Source organism: Camelus dromedarius, chromosome 24 (assembly GCF_036321535.1).
Source record: "Camelus dromedarius isolate mCamDro1 chromosome 24, mCamDro1.pat, whole genome shotgun sequence".
Classification (NCBI taxonomy): Eukaryota; Metazoa; Chordata; class Mammalia; order Artiodactyla; family Camelidae; genus Camelus; species Camelus dromedarius.
Window position 1 is genome coordinate 10,420,318 of NC_087459.1, and position 15,941 is coordinate 10,436,258.

General features: G+C 55.8%; 1 protein-coding gene across 3 annotated transcripts in view; it reads right to left on the bottom strand.

Annotated features, from left to right (window-relative positions):
• CORO7 (coronin 7) overlaps positions 1–15,941 on the bottom strand; it is a 54,755-nt gene extending 38,814 nt beyond the window's left edge. For 2 of the 3 annotated variants that reach the window (XM_031447751.2, XM_031447753.2), the window contains exons 1-6: positions 15,784–15,941; positions 13,336–13,432; positions 12,467–12,541; positions 8,926–8,996; positions 8,310–8,493; positions 5,529–5,605 (exon numbers count right to left, since the gene is read on the bottom strand). In XM_031447751.2, the coding sequence (XP_031303611.1) occupies positions 5,529–5,605; positions 8,310–8,493; positions 8,926–8,996; positions 12,467–12,541; positions 13,336–13,432; positions 15,784–15,843 (564 nt within the window). In that variant the 5' untranslated portion in view covers positions 15,844–15,941. Of the gene's footprint in view, positions 1–2,025; positions 2,240–2,385; positions 3,520–5,528; positions 5,606–8,309; positions 8,494–8,925; positions 8,997–12,466; positions 12,542–13,335; positions 13,433–15,783 lie in introns of those variants that run through there. The other variant, XM_064478405.1, reaches the window with a different exon arrangement.

The following is a 15,941-nucleotide window of genomic DNA, read 5'->3' on the forward strand; positions in this document are numbered from 1 at the left end:
GGACGACAGCTAGGTAGATACAGAAAAGACAGCAAGTAACAGAGAAAGAACAACTAGAAATGGAGGACAGAGACAGGGCAGCAAGAGACAGACGGGGGGGGGCGCAGTGGGAGACAGAGGATCTGGACAGAAGATGGGCAAGAGGGAAGGCCTCCTGGCAGCAAGGGCCACTCCCAGCAGTGGGGACCAGACGGCCTAGGTCAGGATGCCAATCCCACTACTTCTCACAGGTCAGAGTCACAGTCTTGGCACCTGGGCACCTCCCTAAAGGGAGCTGGGCCATCGAGCGCAGAATTTCAGCGTTTGAGGCACTGGAGGCTGGCATGGCGCTGGTGGGGCCCGCAGGGCCGGGCAGCAGGGGTGGCACTGGGCTGCTGAGGAGAATATCCTCATTCAGCTCACAGGTACAACCCACCACGTGGAGTGGGGGCCCAGCCAGCCAAGCCCAGCCATCCACGAGGCCGGCGCGCCCCCTAGCGGCTGCCTGCCCCTCCCTCGGCTGCAGGAGCTGGAAGGGGAGCAGGAAGGGTCTTCGGTGGCCTGGGCCCTGCCCCAGAGGCAGAACTGCTCCATGGGAGGATGGGAGTCCCAACAGGTGGCCAGGGAGATCTTCCCCGTGGGGTTGGGGGGGTGCACAGTGTGGAGACCAGGGAGGCTCTGATGGAAGCAGAGTGTTCCCCGCACCCCGCCCAAATCAGGCAGTTCTGTGAACAAACCCAGAGCCTGGCCTGGGAGGGGCTCAGTCTCCCTCCTGCTGAGAGTTGGCCCACTCACCGGCTTCCCCCACGCATTCAGAACAAGCCCATGGGCACCTCCACCTGACATGCAACCCCTCCATCACTCCCCAAGGTTTTCCAGCTTTTGATGCACACATTCAGGACCCCCAGGCTCCCTTTACAGCCAAGGAGGGGGCACTGGATACAGGACCGTGGTGACGCCCAGCATTCCTCACAGGGGATGGCCTGCGAGGACAGCATCCTCCTCCGTGATGCTGCACCCAGATCAACAGCATCGCAAGGTGCTGTGTCCTCACAGGTAGAGCAATGAGGTCCAGGAACTGGGGAAGCTTAACATGGCAGGACTCCAGTGACCCACTTGAGAAACCTGTGCACTTTGTCCCTGCAACTTTACGCTCTCTGAGGGGACAGGGGACAGGAGAGTCTCACTGGGCTCTGAGTTGTAGCCTGTTCCACCAAGTCTTCTTCCCAAGACAGCAGCAGGCACAGAGTCACCACACCAGAGGAGGTAGCAGGATGCGATGGGATGGGGTGCTCGTTCTCCACCTGCCCTGCACCAGGCCCAGTTTTGATGGTAAGTAGAGCTCAGACCCCTGGGGAGAAGGGGCTAGACTCCCACACCAGTGAATCCCCCCTCAGTGACCAGCAGGGGCCAGTCAAGAGTTCCGGAGCCCAGCATGGGTGGTGGGGAGGGAGAGGATGAGACCAGCCTCATGAGGGGCCTCCTCCTCCTACCTTTCCTCTTGCAAGATTCCAGCCAGACCCTGGGAAAGCTGTTCCCAGGGTGAACTTATGAAAAGGAGCAAGCAGTCCCAGCAGCACCGCAGGGACTGCAGCAGGTGCGGGGTTTGTGGTGAGGCCCTCCGTCCCTGGGTGGTCAGGGCTCACAGCTGGTCCCACCCCTCCTGGCACTGCTGCTCACGGCCACATGCATGTCCAGGGACTGGTCTGTGTGGGGACAGTGCCCAGCCCCCTTGCCTCAACAGGACAGTTCCTATGTACCTCCACAAACCCCCTGCACGCAATCTCTGGACTCCACGCCCTCTTCCCCGTCTCCAGGGCTCTCTAGGTCCTCCCAGGCTCTGCCAGGCCTTCCCTGGGAAGTCACTTCTCCCTGCCCACGTCCCATCACTAAGGCCTGAGCTGCCCCATCTCCTGGAGGCCGGCCTGCTCCCCACCGTCACCCTAGCCCCACAAGGTGCCCACTGCCCTCAGAACAAACCCCTCACGCGGCCTCATGCTCAGCCGCAGCCCACCCCACTCTCCCGCCCGGGCCCGCACTCCTCACCTGGCTGCCTCTGAACACGGAACATGGCAGGACCCCGGGAGACATGCCCAACTCCTGATCTGTCCCTTCGAAGCCCCGTCAGAACCAGATTCAACCACGCTGGGGGCTCCGGCTGGGCCGTGAGCTCTGGGGAGGGGTGGTGCCTCTGGCTGCTCCACAGGAAATGACCCACATCAAACCTCAGACATCTGCACCTCCGACAGCTTGCCTGGTGCTGGAGAGGGGGTGGGTGGGACTGGAGATGAGGGGACATGAGGCAGAGAACACAAGGCCCAGTGGTGTCACCTCCCTCCAGGCCACAGGCTAGACCAGCCTTGTGGGCTGCAGGTCTCAGGGGAAGGGTGGTCTAGGCAACGGTACCTGCAGCCCAGGGTGGAGTGCTGGTGGGGCAGCCTGGGTGAGCTCTGACAGAAGTGGCCCCAGCTTGCCCTGGGCCCCACAGCTTCCTTCCTCCCTCTCCAGGGCCATGCCCTAGGCAGCTGATTTGTGCGGCAGCTACAGAATATTCACAGGGTGTGGAGACCACACGTGTCTGCCCCAGGGCTGCTCCATCACTGGAGAAACCAAGGCATCTTCCTGCCACCCTTCTGTCAAGCCACCCAGCTGCCACAGGGCTGCAGCCCTGCTCCCTTGAGGCACCACTGGAGCTGTGAGGCGGGAGGAAAAGCAGGCAGCCCAGAGCCCGGCCTGACCTCAGGGGCTAGTGCTTTCCGCACACTTCCTTGTGGGTTCAGCTGTGGAACAAGCATCTCTGCTCCATCCATTCTCCAGGCTCAGAGGGCCGGACTGCTAGCCCACAGACACACGTCTCCTCCCAAACCCAAGCTGGAGCCCACAACATCTGCAGAACAGCCCCAGGGCAGCCAGCGTTACTCCTGGGGAAAGCAGCTGGTGAAAATCTTATCCATCTTAAAACTCTTCACAGCCTAGAGCCAGCAACATCTCTGGCAGGAATCTAGGTCGGGGTGGGCAAGCTGTAAGGCCCAATGGGCCAAATCCAACCTGCCACCTGGTTCTACAAATGCAGTTTTACTGGAACATGGCCACACCCATCATTTATGTAGTGTCCACAGCTGCCTCTTTGTTACAAAGTGATACTGACAGAGATAGCTTGGCCTGCAAACCCCGAAGTATTTACTATCTGGCCCTTTACAGAAAAAGTTTGCCCTCCACTGCTCTAGGCTAAGAAAATCATATAAAGGTAGAGAAAAACCCCTATATACAAGTGCATTCAAACCTGACAACTTGTCACGCAGTGATGCCAAGTAGAAGCAACCCAGACTTCTGCAAGCAGGGGCTCCAATGAGTAAACTGTAAATCTACATGGTAAAATATTTCCTGTGACATTTGTTAAGTTTTTGATGGACTGGAGAAAATTTTATTATGCTGAGAAAAAAAAAAACGTAGAGAGTATGATTTCAACACATACAGGAAAAATACAGAACAATGTCGAAATGGTGACAGGTCCTGTCCCTGAGAGGATTACTTTTTTTTTTTTTTTTTTTTTGCTTCTTTACTTTTTAACTGTTCTCCAAAATTTGTAAAACAAGCACAAACTACTATACTTGGGTGATCACAAGAAAAAAATCTGCTGTGACAATCCGCTCTCCTCCCAGCTTTCTCCTTCCTCCCTTCGTCTCATTCTGTGTTTGTCTGTCTCACATACACATGTGGAAACACAGTGCTCACCAGCATTTAACTTGAGCAAGCAAACCACATGGTGTGACTGCCTCGGCCTAAAGCAGCAGCTCCTTAGAGTCTTGGAGAAACAGTAGCCCTGTCATATTTACCCCTCAACCCCTGGAGCTCAGGCCAGTGTCTAGACCTACAGTTTAATAAATCAAATGGGGAAAAGTCAATAAAGACTGGGAAATGGGGCTCCCAAGAAAGCAGAGAAAAGAAGTGAAAGTTGGAAATAGGATCCTCCTGCATATGCAGACCCCACATTTTCTCTTTCAGAGGAGTCCCCAACCCTGCCTCCCAACAACCAGCTCCTGTCCCCCCATCCCCTTGGCCAGCCACACTTCCCAGATAAACCCTTCCTTGCCAGATCTTTCCTTGCCTCCTGCCTTTCTTCACATACGGCTTCAGGCAGCAGCATACCTCAAAAGGTCCCAAAGGTTGCCCACGACCCCAGATCCGTAGGTATCACTCACTGTTCCCAGTGCCCCTGCCACCTCCCGGGGAAGCCCTGGGTCTCAGGAAACAGAGAACTGGTCTTTCTTGGCTTCCTTCCTCCCACCAGGAGGCTCCTTCTGTCTCTCTTGCAGGTTCTGATCCTTCCTCGGCTCCTTGGGCCACCTCTTCTCACTTCTTCCTCTTCCCATGGGGACACTCGCGTCCCCCTAGAGGTACCACATACACACAGATGACGCTCACCCTTCCACCCTCAGCTCAGAGCAGAGCCCAGTCCACAGATTTAACTGACACCTCCATTCAGAGGTCCCAGGTGCCTCCATCCCCACCGGCCCCCAGCCACACCAGGAGCGCCCCATCTTGTCCTTGTCTCAGTGGCAGGGCCCTCCTCCAGCCCATAACCCAGAAGCCAGCCTCACAACCCCCAACCACACAGCCAGCCCACAGCCAACCCCACAGCTCTCTCCTCCTGTCTCCTGTCTCCCATATCTGTCACATCCCACATCTGTACCACCCCTGGCCCGAGAGGCTCCTCTCTCCCTCAGAGGTTGTTCCTCCTTTACTTTTGGCCGCCGCATCACCCCACCAAGAAAATGCTCTGTCCACACTGCAGCTGGGGAGCCTCGAAATGCAGATCTGCTCACCTGACACCACGGCCACCCACCTCTGGCTTTAAACACCCCAGTGCTTTCCTGTTGCTTCTACAGTAATCAGTGTGACCCTCTGCATGCAGCTCTGCTCTCTGCCCCCAGCCCGGCCCAGCCCTGCACCCAGTCCCTGCACCCTCTCGTTCCCCATCTGCAGCTGTAACTCCTTCCACCCAGCACACTCACCCTGCCCCTGCCCGACACCCAGCATGCCTCCCCTAGCCTCTCCAACCACTCAAAGCATCTCATGTCCCTCTTCCATGACTGTCATGGGTCACAATTATCCTTTTATCCATATGATCCCTGGACCCACACCAGCCACCCCCACTGGCATGGGGCCTGGCATCATTGAGGACCCTGAGGCCTGCTCACTGGATGTGGGGGCTGGCAAAGTGCACTGCATATGGACGCTGTCTAACATGACCCTCACAGATAGGCAGGCAGACAGAGCAGCCAGGCAGCCAGGGGAGGCTGCGATGGGAGCCCCAGAGGGCCAGTGTGGGGCTTCCTCTGGTGGAGTGGGAGCTTTGAGAGACAGGTATGAGCTAGAAGGTGTGAGGGCAGCTGAGGTGGGGGAGGGGCTCACAACCGCCTACCCTGGCCTTGGTTTTCTGCTGCCTCTTAAGTACTGCTGAGCCTGGCAGGTACAGCCCGGGACATGTGCTCTGCAACATGATGGCCTCAGGCCCCCGCAGGCACTTACTCAAGTCTCACCCTTACCTTGCATGTCGTGGCCAGCAGGGCTCCGTCCCGGCTCCAGACGGCACCCTGCACCAGGTCCCCATGGGTCACCAGCTCTGCAGAGAAGCAGCCAAGGTCAGGAGGGGTTCAGGGTCCCCCCATCCCAAGCATGAGGACACCAGGGAAGCAGGTGCAGTTTGGCCTGGGGGGTAATTGCAGGGGCAGTGGCAGCAGCTCCTCCCAGAAGGCACTGCACAGCACCCCGGGGCTGCTGCCTTCAGCCCTGCCCTCTCAGGCCACGCCTCCACTCCCTTCCCTTCCCTTCCCTTCCCTTCCCTTCCAAGGATCCCAGCTCCTGGGCCCGCCTCTCTTCCCGCCCAGGCTTGCTCTGGACATGTCACACACACTCTGGCCCTGTTCCTCCCCCAGTGTGACAGTTTTAAAACCTGTCCACAAATTATTTGATACCCTTCCTGTTAGAGGTTGAATCGTGTCCGCTTCCAAAAGATGCTGAAGCCCTCACCCTCAGCACCTGTGAACGGGACTTTATTTGGAAACAGTCTTGGCAGATAATCAAGTTAAGCTGATGTCACTAGAATGGACCCTAAGCCAATATGACTAGCATCCTTGTGAAAAAGAAAATCAGACAGAGAGAGACATGCACAGAGAGAAAACAAGGTAAACAGAGAGAAGATAGCCATCCACAAGCCACGGAGTACCAGCAGGCACAGAAGCTGGGAGGGGGCCTGGACAGACTGCCCCTCGCAGCCTCAGAAGGAATCAACCTGCTGACACTTGCATTTTGGACTTCCAATCTCCAGGATTGCGAGGTAACAAATTTCTGTTATTCTAAGCCACCCAATTTGTGGTACTTTGTTACAGTGGCTCTAGGAAACTAACACATCCTCCCTTCAAAATGTGGAGCTGAATTCCTTTCCTCCTGAGTGTAAGTAGGACCCAGTGACTTGCTTCTAATGGAGAGCATGTGCCTTCCAAAGGCATAAGAGGCACTGTGCCTTCCTCCTTGCTCTCTCTCTTGGACTGTGCACCAGGAGAAGTGGCTGCCATGCAGTGAGCAGCCCATCCAGAGGCCCATGGGGGAGAACCGAGACCTTCTGTCCACAGCTGGGACTGTGTGAGTGAACCATCCTGGAAGCTGATCCTTCCGCCCCAATCAAGCCTTCATATGATGGCAGCCCCAGCTGACATCTTGACTTGCAACCTCAACTTACAACCCTGAGCCAGAACCACCAAGCTAAGCTGCTCGCAAATCCCTGACGATCAGAAACTGTGAAATGAGAAAATGTTTATAGTTGTTTTAAGTCTCTAGGTTTTGGGGTAATTTGTTCTGCAGCAATAGGTAACTACTATGTCAAGTTTACTTCCCAGAGGTTAATCCCAGTCCTGTCACCTGCTTGCACTATGACCTTGGTCAAGGTATTTAACCACATCTGAAACATGGGAATGGCAACACTCCCCAGTGTGAAGCCCTCAGCACAGTACCAGGCACATGAGAAAAGCTTGAGAGATGGCCGTTACAGCTGGGGTGACTCCCTGATGACACACTGCCTGATGGCCTTCACCTCTGCTTCAAAGGTTGGCCTGGACTTTTCTACTACACCAGGAGCTCCTTGGGGACGAGGCCTACACCTTGAATGTCACATCCTTTGTGGCACAAGACAACTCCATGGTAGGCACTGGCTGACTTCTGAGTAATTGATGCTGTCAGGGGGTAATCCCTGAGACACCCCGTTAGGCTGATGGCCCCTGGTCCCAGCCCCAGAGATGGGGACATCATTATGGAAGGCTTAGTCCACTTGGGCACTCTGCACAGCCCTGTGGGGCAAGTCCGTCCTTCAACTCTCCTGTTACCTTTACCCTAAAAGGGGATGAGTACGACACAGAGGATTCTGCAGACAGGATTTGGTGATGCCAAGCTCCACTATGGGTCACAGTGCAGGGGCATAACCATTCAAATACTGAGGAATCGGACCCAAAGTTATCATCAGCTATGCCTGGTCTGAATGTTTGTGTTCCCTTTACCCAAAATTCACATGTTGAAACCGGATTCCGGATGTGATGGAATCCAGAGGCAGGGCCTCTGCGAGGTCATAAGCTCACGAGGGTGGAGTCTCATGAGAGAGTTTAGTGCTCTTATAAAAGAGACATCTGAGAGCTCCCTCGCCCCTGCCTCTAGGAGACGACACCCCGAGAACACAGCAAACCAGGAAGCAAGTCCTCTCTAGACACTGAACCTGCTGGTGGCTTGATCTTAGACGTCCAGCCTTCAGAACTGTGAGAAATAAATGCCTGTTGTTCATAAGCCAGTCTGTGGGATTTTGTTATAGCTGTCCAAACAGACAGGACGATGCATACGGGGAAAATGAGAGAAGCACCATGGAGGGGGGGGGATGTGAAGAGAGCAAAATCCTCATCTCCCAGGGCAGATGAGGGCAGAAATCAGTAGTGTGTTTTCAGAACTGAAATGACACACAATTCAAGAAATAACGGTATAAGAAAGTCATTTGGACATATGAAGGAAAAAGCTGAAAAAACAGCTAAGTGAGATGAAAACAGATGTCTATGGGAAGTGGGGAGGGATGGGGTATTTGTAGCAAGTTAGAATCACATATATACATGTCTGTATACGTGCATATATGTACGTACACACACATATACACACGTGTACATAAATGCACATCAGGTACATGTGAAACTTTGGTATGTATTTAAAAACTAATGCTACCAAAACCATAAACGAAGAAACAAAGTGCTGTGCAGGTGGGGTTGCCCAGCAGGGACAGTCAGCGCAGCCAGTACCTGTGAGGGGCTGCTGCTTGGCTGCGTCCCAGACCTTCACGGCCCTGCCCGCTGCGCTCACCAGGACGCCGTCCGCAGTCGGGTGGAACTGCAGCACCTCCACCTGGGTGTCCTCGGGGCCCAGCAACAGCCCAGGCCCCGAGGGCAGTGCCTGGCCAGGGGCTGGCAGTCGCCACAGTTTCACCTGTAGGAAAGAGCGAGTCCGTGAGCCCAGGGCTGGGAGGGGCCTCCCTGCCTCCAGCCAGCCTTGCCAGCAGCTCCCTAACCCCAGGGGCAAGGGGCTGGTCTCTGTGTCAGGGGAGGGAGGGGAAGGGGCTCAGGGTCACAGGGTGTGGTTAGAGGCTGAGAGAAAGACACAGGAGCTGGGGGGAATCCAGGGGCTGTACTCCGTCTCCTCTGAGCCTCCCCCATCACCCCAGCCTTGCTATCTTCAGGGAGCAGCAGAACACAGGTTGTAGCCACGGCTCAGGGCAAGCTCACAGGAGTGCACGGGAGCGGGCGAGGGTTGAGGAACCTAGCAGGAGGGGCTGGATGGGAACCAGCAGGGTTCCCATCCAGAGGCACCCGACGAGGGGTGGGAGGGGCCTCGAACTGCTCTTTCAGCTGCTCCACTCACCGTCCTATCAGCTGAGGCTGTGGCCAGGAGGAAGTCATCAAAAGGAGAGAAGTCCACGTCCGTGACCACGTCTGTGGGAGAGAAACAGCTGACACAGGCTGGATGGGAACCAGCCAGAATGTCCTGCTTCCAGCTCAAAGTGACCTCTCCCAAGGCTGGGAATCACAGCCCAGGGTTTCTGAGCTGACACCTCTGCCCACGTGGTGGCAGGCTTAAAGTCCTCAAGAGGAGGGCACCTCTGGAAACCGCGGGCAAATGCTATAGGCCTCTGCCTGCAACAGGCGTCCCCAAGAGCCCTGCGGCCCAGGGTGGCCAAGGGCCCAGCATCGGGAGGTTGGCAGGATAGGCAGGAAGTTCCTCAGACCACCAGGTACCTGCATTCACCCAAAACCCAGCTCAGGTGAATGAACACAAGCACCAGACCCCAGTCTGGGCCCACAGGGGATTCACAAACAGGACAGACTAGAGGCCACCTAACCCTAACAGGCCCTCATCACATCCACAGGGAAGACACACATGTCTCTGAAAATGCAGCAAGAGGTGGGCTGTGCACGCAGGAGAGACCCCAAGGTCAGAGGTCAGGATAGACTTCCTGGAGGAGGCACAATGGACCCAGAAGAATACAGAGGGTGGAACAGGCAGGCAGGGGGCTGGGGTGACATGCCCGACCTAGGAGTTCTCTGCCCCCTGACACCCCCAGGAGCCAAGGCTGGCCCATCTGTAGGAGTGCACCTGACCCAAGCCCGGCAGCCAGGGTGTCTCTTGAGGGAATTAAGCCAGGAATGGGAAGGTCAAGTGACAGGGTGCCTTAGGGACTGGCCTGGGTGGAGGTCAGCCAGCTGGGAGGGAGCTGTCTAAGGCCTGTGTGTCCAGCTGCTCCTTCAGTTCTGGAAGCTCCCCAAGAGTCTCCCAATAAATCCCTTTTTGGCTTAAGCAAGCTAGAGTTGGTCTCAGTTCTTTGCAACCAAACAACCTGAACTCCTCAGCTCCGGGGGACCAGGATGGGAGTTGGGGCACACAGAGTGAGCCAGAGCCCAGAGGGGAAATGAGACTGATGGTTTCAGGGGGCAGGGCCAGGCCAGGGTTCAGGTGTGAGGGGCAGCAGGGGATGTGAGTAGGACAGCTAGGCCTGCGTCACCATCTTACTGACTGCCTCCCCAGTGGGGCCGAGAAGGTACACTTTCCTCCCAGGCCGGAGCTGGACCCTGGGCATCCAGGCCAGAGGAGACAAAGAGGAGAAGGGGTAGACGGGGACAAGCACTCCTTGGGACAGCCCCAGCCTAGACCCCCTGACACCCCACCCTGCAGGCTCCTCACTGGACAAAGCCTGGCATCAATGAGAATGCTCTGAGTGCTCAGCGGTGACAGCAGGCCTGTGTCCTTCGCATGCACTTATCTCACCAAATGCTCACAACAACACATCAGGGTGGCACTGTAGCATCATCCCCAACTGAAGGATGAGGACACGAGGACAGAGAGGTTAAGTAACTTGCCCAGAGCTGCACAGTTAAGAAGGGGCAAGGCTGAGGGTCAGGCAGGCAGTCCAGCTTCAGAACCTACAACCTCAGCACAACACGTGGCCTTTCCCGAGTCAGAGCAGGGCCCCCGCCACCATCCCACAGCCCAGACGTGCAGAAACGTCAAGATGCTTCCTAGCACTCTGCTTCCACGGACCAAAGGGCTGCTGCTTGGCCCTGAGCCGAGGGGCAGAAGGTGCTCCTGAAGGTGGGGCGGCAGCCAGAACCCAGACCACCACAGTCTCCCCCCCAACCAGCACCTAAGAGGGCAGAATGGTGCCTGGTGCCTGGAAAGCAGGTTCTGAGGAGCTGGAGCTCAGTTTCCCCTAGAGCAGCTTCCCGGCAAGGCTGCTCCTGCAAGGAGAGGCTCCAGATAGCCACAGTGAGGCTACAATCCGCTGATAGAAGCTTGATCCAGCTTCTAGTTGGAGCCCCCCCAATAACAGGGAGCTCACCATCTTATAGGTAACACCAACATGGGCAGCATCCCCAGGAGAAATAAGCAACAAGAAGCAAACAGCATGGTGCCTAACCCGGGTTCCGATTCTGGCTCTGCCAGCAACAGTGCCCACACTGCTAAGTTCCTCATCTCTTTGAGCCTCAGTTTCATTAGCTGAAAAATGGGTTACTTAAAAACCTACTTCAAAAATGTATGAGAATGGATGAGAAAGCGGACTTTGTCTCCGTTGGAGGACACAAATGATCGCAAAAACATTACAGCAAACGAAAGAGACCAGATTAGAAAGACCGTGTATGGTATGAGTCGGTTTACGCCCAGAAAAGGCCAGTCAATAGAGCAAACGTTTTCTGTGAAGGGCGAGGTAGGAAATGTTTTAGTTTTTGAGGGACATACGGTCTCTGTCTCCTCAACTGTTGGAAAGCAGTTGTTGGAAAAAGCAGCCACAGCCTGTAAGTCAATGAAGAGGCGTGGCTGTGTTCCAATAAAACTATTTACAAAGCCCGGCAGCGGGCCAGATTTGGCCACACGGTAGCTTCAGTCCCTGCTGCAGAGGCTGGAAGATCAACGGACACCTGAGGCTGCAGGGCTTCAGGGAGACACATCCTAACTGCCAAGAGGCGCAAGGGGTCTTCCCAGGATGATGGAAATGTTCTAACGCCGTGGGGTGGGATATGCAGCCCAGTAACTTTAATAAAAATCATCAAATTCTTCACTTCAAACAAGTAACGTTCATAGTATGTAAATGAGACCTCAATAAAGTTGTTTTAAGTTTTAAAATAGGATTAGATGACAAAACACAGATAACACACTTAGCACCCAGGGAGCTCTCCATCAATCTTCACTACGGTCATTTTATTCACCGCCACCATCATCGTCAGGACCACTACACTGGGCTGCACACCCAGACCAGGGACCAAGGATCAGCCCCTTTCCCTCACCCAGGGCTGCCCAAAAGGCAGCCGGGAATGCAGGCCAGAGGGTCTGGGCTCACGGCCACTGCAGCTGGACAGGGAGAGAGGAGGCAGCCGGGCCGGTGCTGTTGCAGCCCAAGGAGAGCAAACTGTTCCCTCAAAATAGGCGGGCTGCCAGGAGGATTACTGGGCGCCCCCAGAAGCAGCTGCAGTGGTGAACAAAAGCTCTCTTTGTGAGGGCCCATCTCTGACCCTACAGCACAACCAGCCCCCTCCCTGGACAGCCCTAAGCAGCCTGGCTGGGGAGGATGCCTGGCGGTGAGAGGTGGTCTGCTGGGCTCCAGGCGAGCAGACAGGGCTAAGAACCACACAGAGCTGAGTCCTCTGCAGGGAGCCTGGAGCCTGGCCCTGGCCAATGTATATCCCCTTCCTTCTGGCCTGACCACCTGGAGCACCAAGCTTCCCTCCTCTCTGCCCAGGCTGGAATTCGCAACCAGGAACCAGCCTTCCAATCTGGACCTCATCTGTCAGGAGGTGAAGTGAGGATAGTAGGAGGGACCAGGGAAGCCACGGAGCTGCAGGACCAGATAAGAATGAATCCTGGCCCCAGGGAGGGAGGGGAGAGTTCCAGGCTTCCTCCAGTCCCCACTCACCTGAATGGCAGCCCAAGTGGGTCACATGTCTCTTGTCCTCTCCCTGGCCTTCCAGAGGCACAATGCCCAGCACACCTGTCAAACAAACACGGGGGCTCTGACTCCACTGCCCAGGGTTTCCAGAGGCCACAAGACCCAAAAGCTTAGCACTGGACTTTCCCACAGCCTCCACCAAGCTTAAGACCACACCCCTCAGGACAGAGTGATTGGCCCAAGGTTAGGTTCTGCACCATGCAAGAGCCTTCCATGACACTGACTGTGCAAAGACACTAGGGACAAAGGTTGTCTCTTTATGGCCCTGTGGGTCAAAAGAGGACAGTTTGGGGCTACTAGCTGCCACTTTTCTTAGCTATACGTGAGAAAGAAGCTATCGCCCAAGGGCAGCAGAGCAGAGGGACAGGGAGAGAGGTCAGGATACAGTAAAATACAGCTCTGCCCGAAGTCTCTGGCATTCTTAGTTATACAAGTCAAAAAGGTATCCCCTTTTGCTTAAGTCAATGTGAGGCCTGAGTTATCACTAGCAATCAAGAGTCCCAACTAACACAAGGAGATTTTGTGTTCCTACTGACTACAGTTGCCCCAAGATGAGTGCATGTGGTAACAGCTGGAAACAAAAGTGACAGCCCCCTCCCCACCTTCCTTGCCAAGCCTAAAGACCATAGCCAACACGGTTTATACCATGCGCGCAGTGAAGTTGACCTGCCCACTGCACGCTGACCAGTCTGTGGAGGTCTAAGCCCCTTTATGGTGCTGACCTCTGAGCCCAGAGAGGCCCCTCCAAGCTTCTGGCCAGAACAAGTCTGCCCGTCTGCTCCACTCGACCTAGGGTGACAACGTCCAAATCTCCACATCCATGTTCACCTCCCTACCTGGACGGTCAGAAATGAATGCAATCAAGCGGCAGCTGGACTTGATATGGTTCCCACAGGAGGGGGCAGTTCCTGCTCGAATGTCATTGATCCAGGCCTGAAAATAAAGAACAGTAAACGTGTTGGCTGGGGCTCTGCCTAAAGCAAGGGGTAGGGCATAGAGCATAATCCAGGGAACTCCACCTTAAAGCTGCACCATTGGAGATGCATTTCTTTGGATCAAACCTGACCCCACTCACACAGTTCTTTAGAAAATGCAAAACGTCCTTAAAACCATAACCTGTCATAAAGGGGTCGATTTTGCTCATTAAGTAAGTTCTCCAATAAGTGGGAGGAAGCCGTCAGAAAGATCAGGCTGGACAAAGTCAAGAGGCTAACTGGGCAGTGTGTGTGTTGGGGTGGGGAGGGGGAGGGGTGATTATTCTATTAAAAGTGAGAAAGAGAAACAGAAAAAGGAGGAAGTAAACACCTAGGAAGACAGACTTGACTTCCTCAACTGAATTGCTGAAGGCCTGCCTTCACCAAGCATAGGGTCTCCTCCAAGCCCCAGGAGAAACATCCAAGCTCAGATAGGCGGAAATCAAGGCCTTTCCACAAAGTCCCATAGATGGGTGAACGACACACCCCATGAAAAGGCAGTGATGTTAACACCCCCACATGGCGAGGAGCAGAGGAACACTTTTCCTGAAACTGAGATCAGCAAGGTCCCAACGTTTTCTGTTTTCTGTTGACGTCAGAGCACCCTGCAGCACTCCTCCCTGCCATCTGACACTCCTCCCTGCCCACCTTTCCCAGCCCACTCACCCACAGCACCCCGGAAACCACGCCCACTACCCAAGTTTCTGTTTCAATGTTCACCCTCCACGGGTAGAACGTTATCATCTTGCATTATTCTTCCCTCCAGATTCATGTTTACTGTACAAATATAGTGGCAGGAAATATCTCTGAAAAGGAGAACAGATCACCTGTTCTCCCATCTCCCTAACATAAACTGTTGTAAATTCTCCCTGTAATCCCTAGCTCCATGCCTGTTTACCTTGCTGGACTGCGGCCCACCCAGGAACAAGCCCCAGGGCCCCTCAAGTACCCTCCAGACCCTTCCAAGCAGTACTTACTGCACTCAGAGAGACAGTCTTGATGCAAATGTGAGAACCTCTCCACCACCAACACCCCCTTCAAACTTTCAGTGGTTCCCCACTGCACTGAGGATAAAACCCAACTTCTTCCTGTGGTCCTCAGGCTCTGCAGGACCACTCTGGACTCATCTGACACCATGCTTCCCTGTCACTGCCCTCCATCCAGCCTGGGTCACTTTCCTTCTTCCACCAGGCTTTTTCCTACCCCATTCTTCCCATGGCTGGCTGCTTCCCACCCTTCCCACCTCAGTTTAAATGTCACTTCCTCCCAGTAGCCTTCCTGGACCATCCTAGTGAGATTAACCTCACCTCTAGGCCCATCTCCATCTTTATCCTGGCCCCTAAGTGTGTTCTTCAGTGCACTTATTAAAATGTGCGTTACCCTTGCATGCCTGTCTGCTTGCTGGCTGTCTCCCTCATGAGACTGTAAGCACCAGAGGACGGAAAACGCTGTCTTGTTCACCATTGTGGCTCCAGCAGGGATGTGCCCAGGAAATACCATCTAGAGGATGAAAACCTGGCTTCTGCTCCAGGCTGCCCTGATGTGCGATGGCCCCCGATTGGGGTCACCAGAGGTCACTTTCTAGGCCCAATGATTGGAAGACACTCCCAGGCCTTACAAATAATGTTTTCCCTGCAGACCAGAGCTGGCATCAGTTCTGAAATATATTCCTCATCAGGCCTGCTGCCCTTCCGGGGGTCCAAGGCGCCCCCCACCACCTGGTTCAGCCTTTCGTCTGGGCTCCACCTGCTCGGGCTTCCCCAGGCCCCATCAGCCTCTGGCAGCATCACCCTGAGTAACGGAAGCACTAGAGCCATCCACGAGAGGAAGCACCGGCGGAAACCCGAGGAAGGGGCGCGCCTTTGGCCAGAAGCTCTCCCACTCCAGCTGACACACCCGGACTTGCTGAGGCCAGGGCAAAGAGGGACATCTCTCTTACTCCCCAGCCCCGGGCAGGGGCGATCGGAGCGGCAGGGAGGAGTCCTCCCGGCTCTCAGGCAAAGCCGACCGGAAGCCGGGAAGGCAGGCAGCCTCGCAGGCCTCAGGCCTCGGCCCCGTCAGTCGGGCTGCGCCGCCTTGGGGGTCCCAGGGCGAGGCGGCCGGGCCAGCGGACCGCGGGGCTCATCCGGAGGCCAGAGAATGTACCGGGAGCGCCAGACTCTTACCACCATGAGGCGGCGGGGCGAACCAGACGCCGGGCCCGAGCCTGAAGGGGGCGCCCCGGGGCAGGCGGGCTCGGGGGTCTCCGCCCGGGGCAAGAGGAAGGGGAGGGGTGGCCGCCGGGCAAGGGGCGACCGCGGCCGGGCTCACCTCTCGGCGGGACGGCCGAGCCTCCGTGTGCCGGAACTTGGACACCTTAAAGCGGTTCATGGCGGCGAGGACTGCGGCGGGCGCAGCTTCGAAGACCCAGGCGTCGGCTCTCAGGTGCACCGCGAGAAGCCGCGACTCCCGCCGCCTCCGGCCCCACC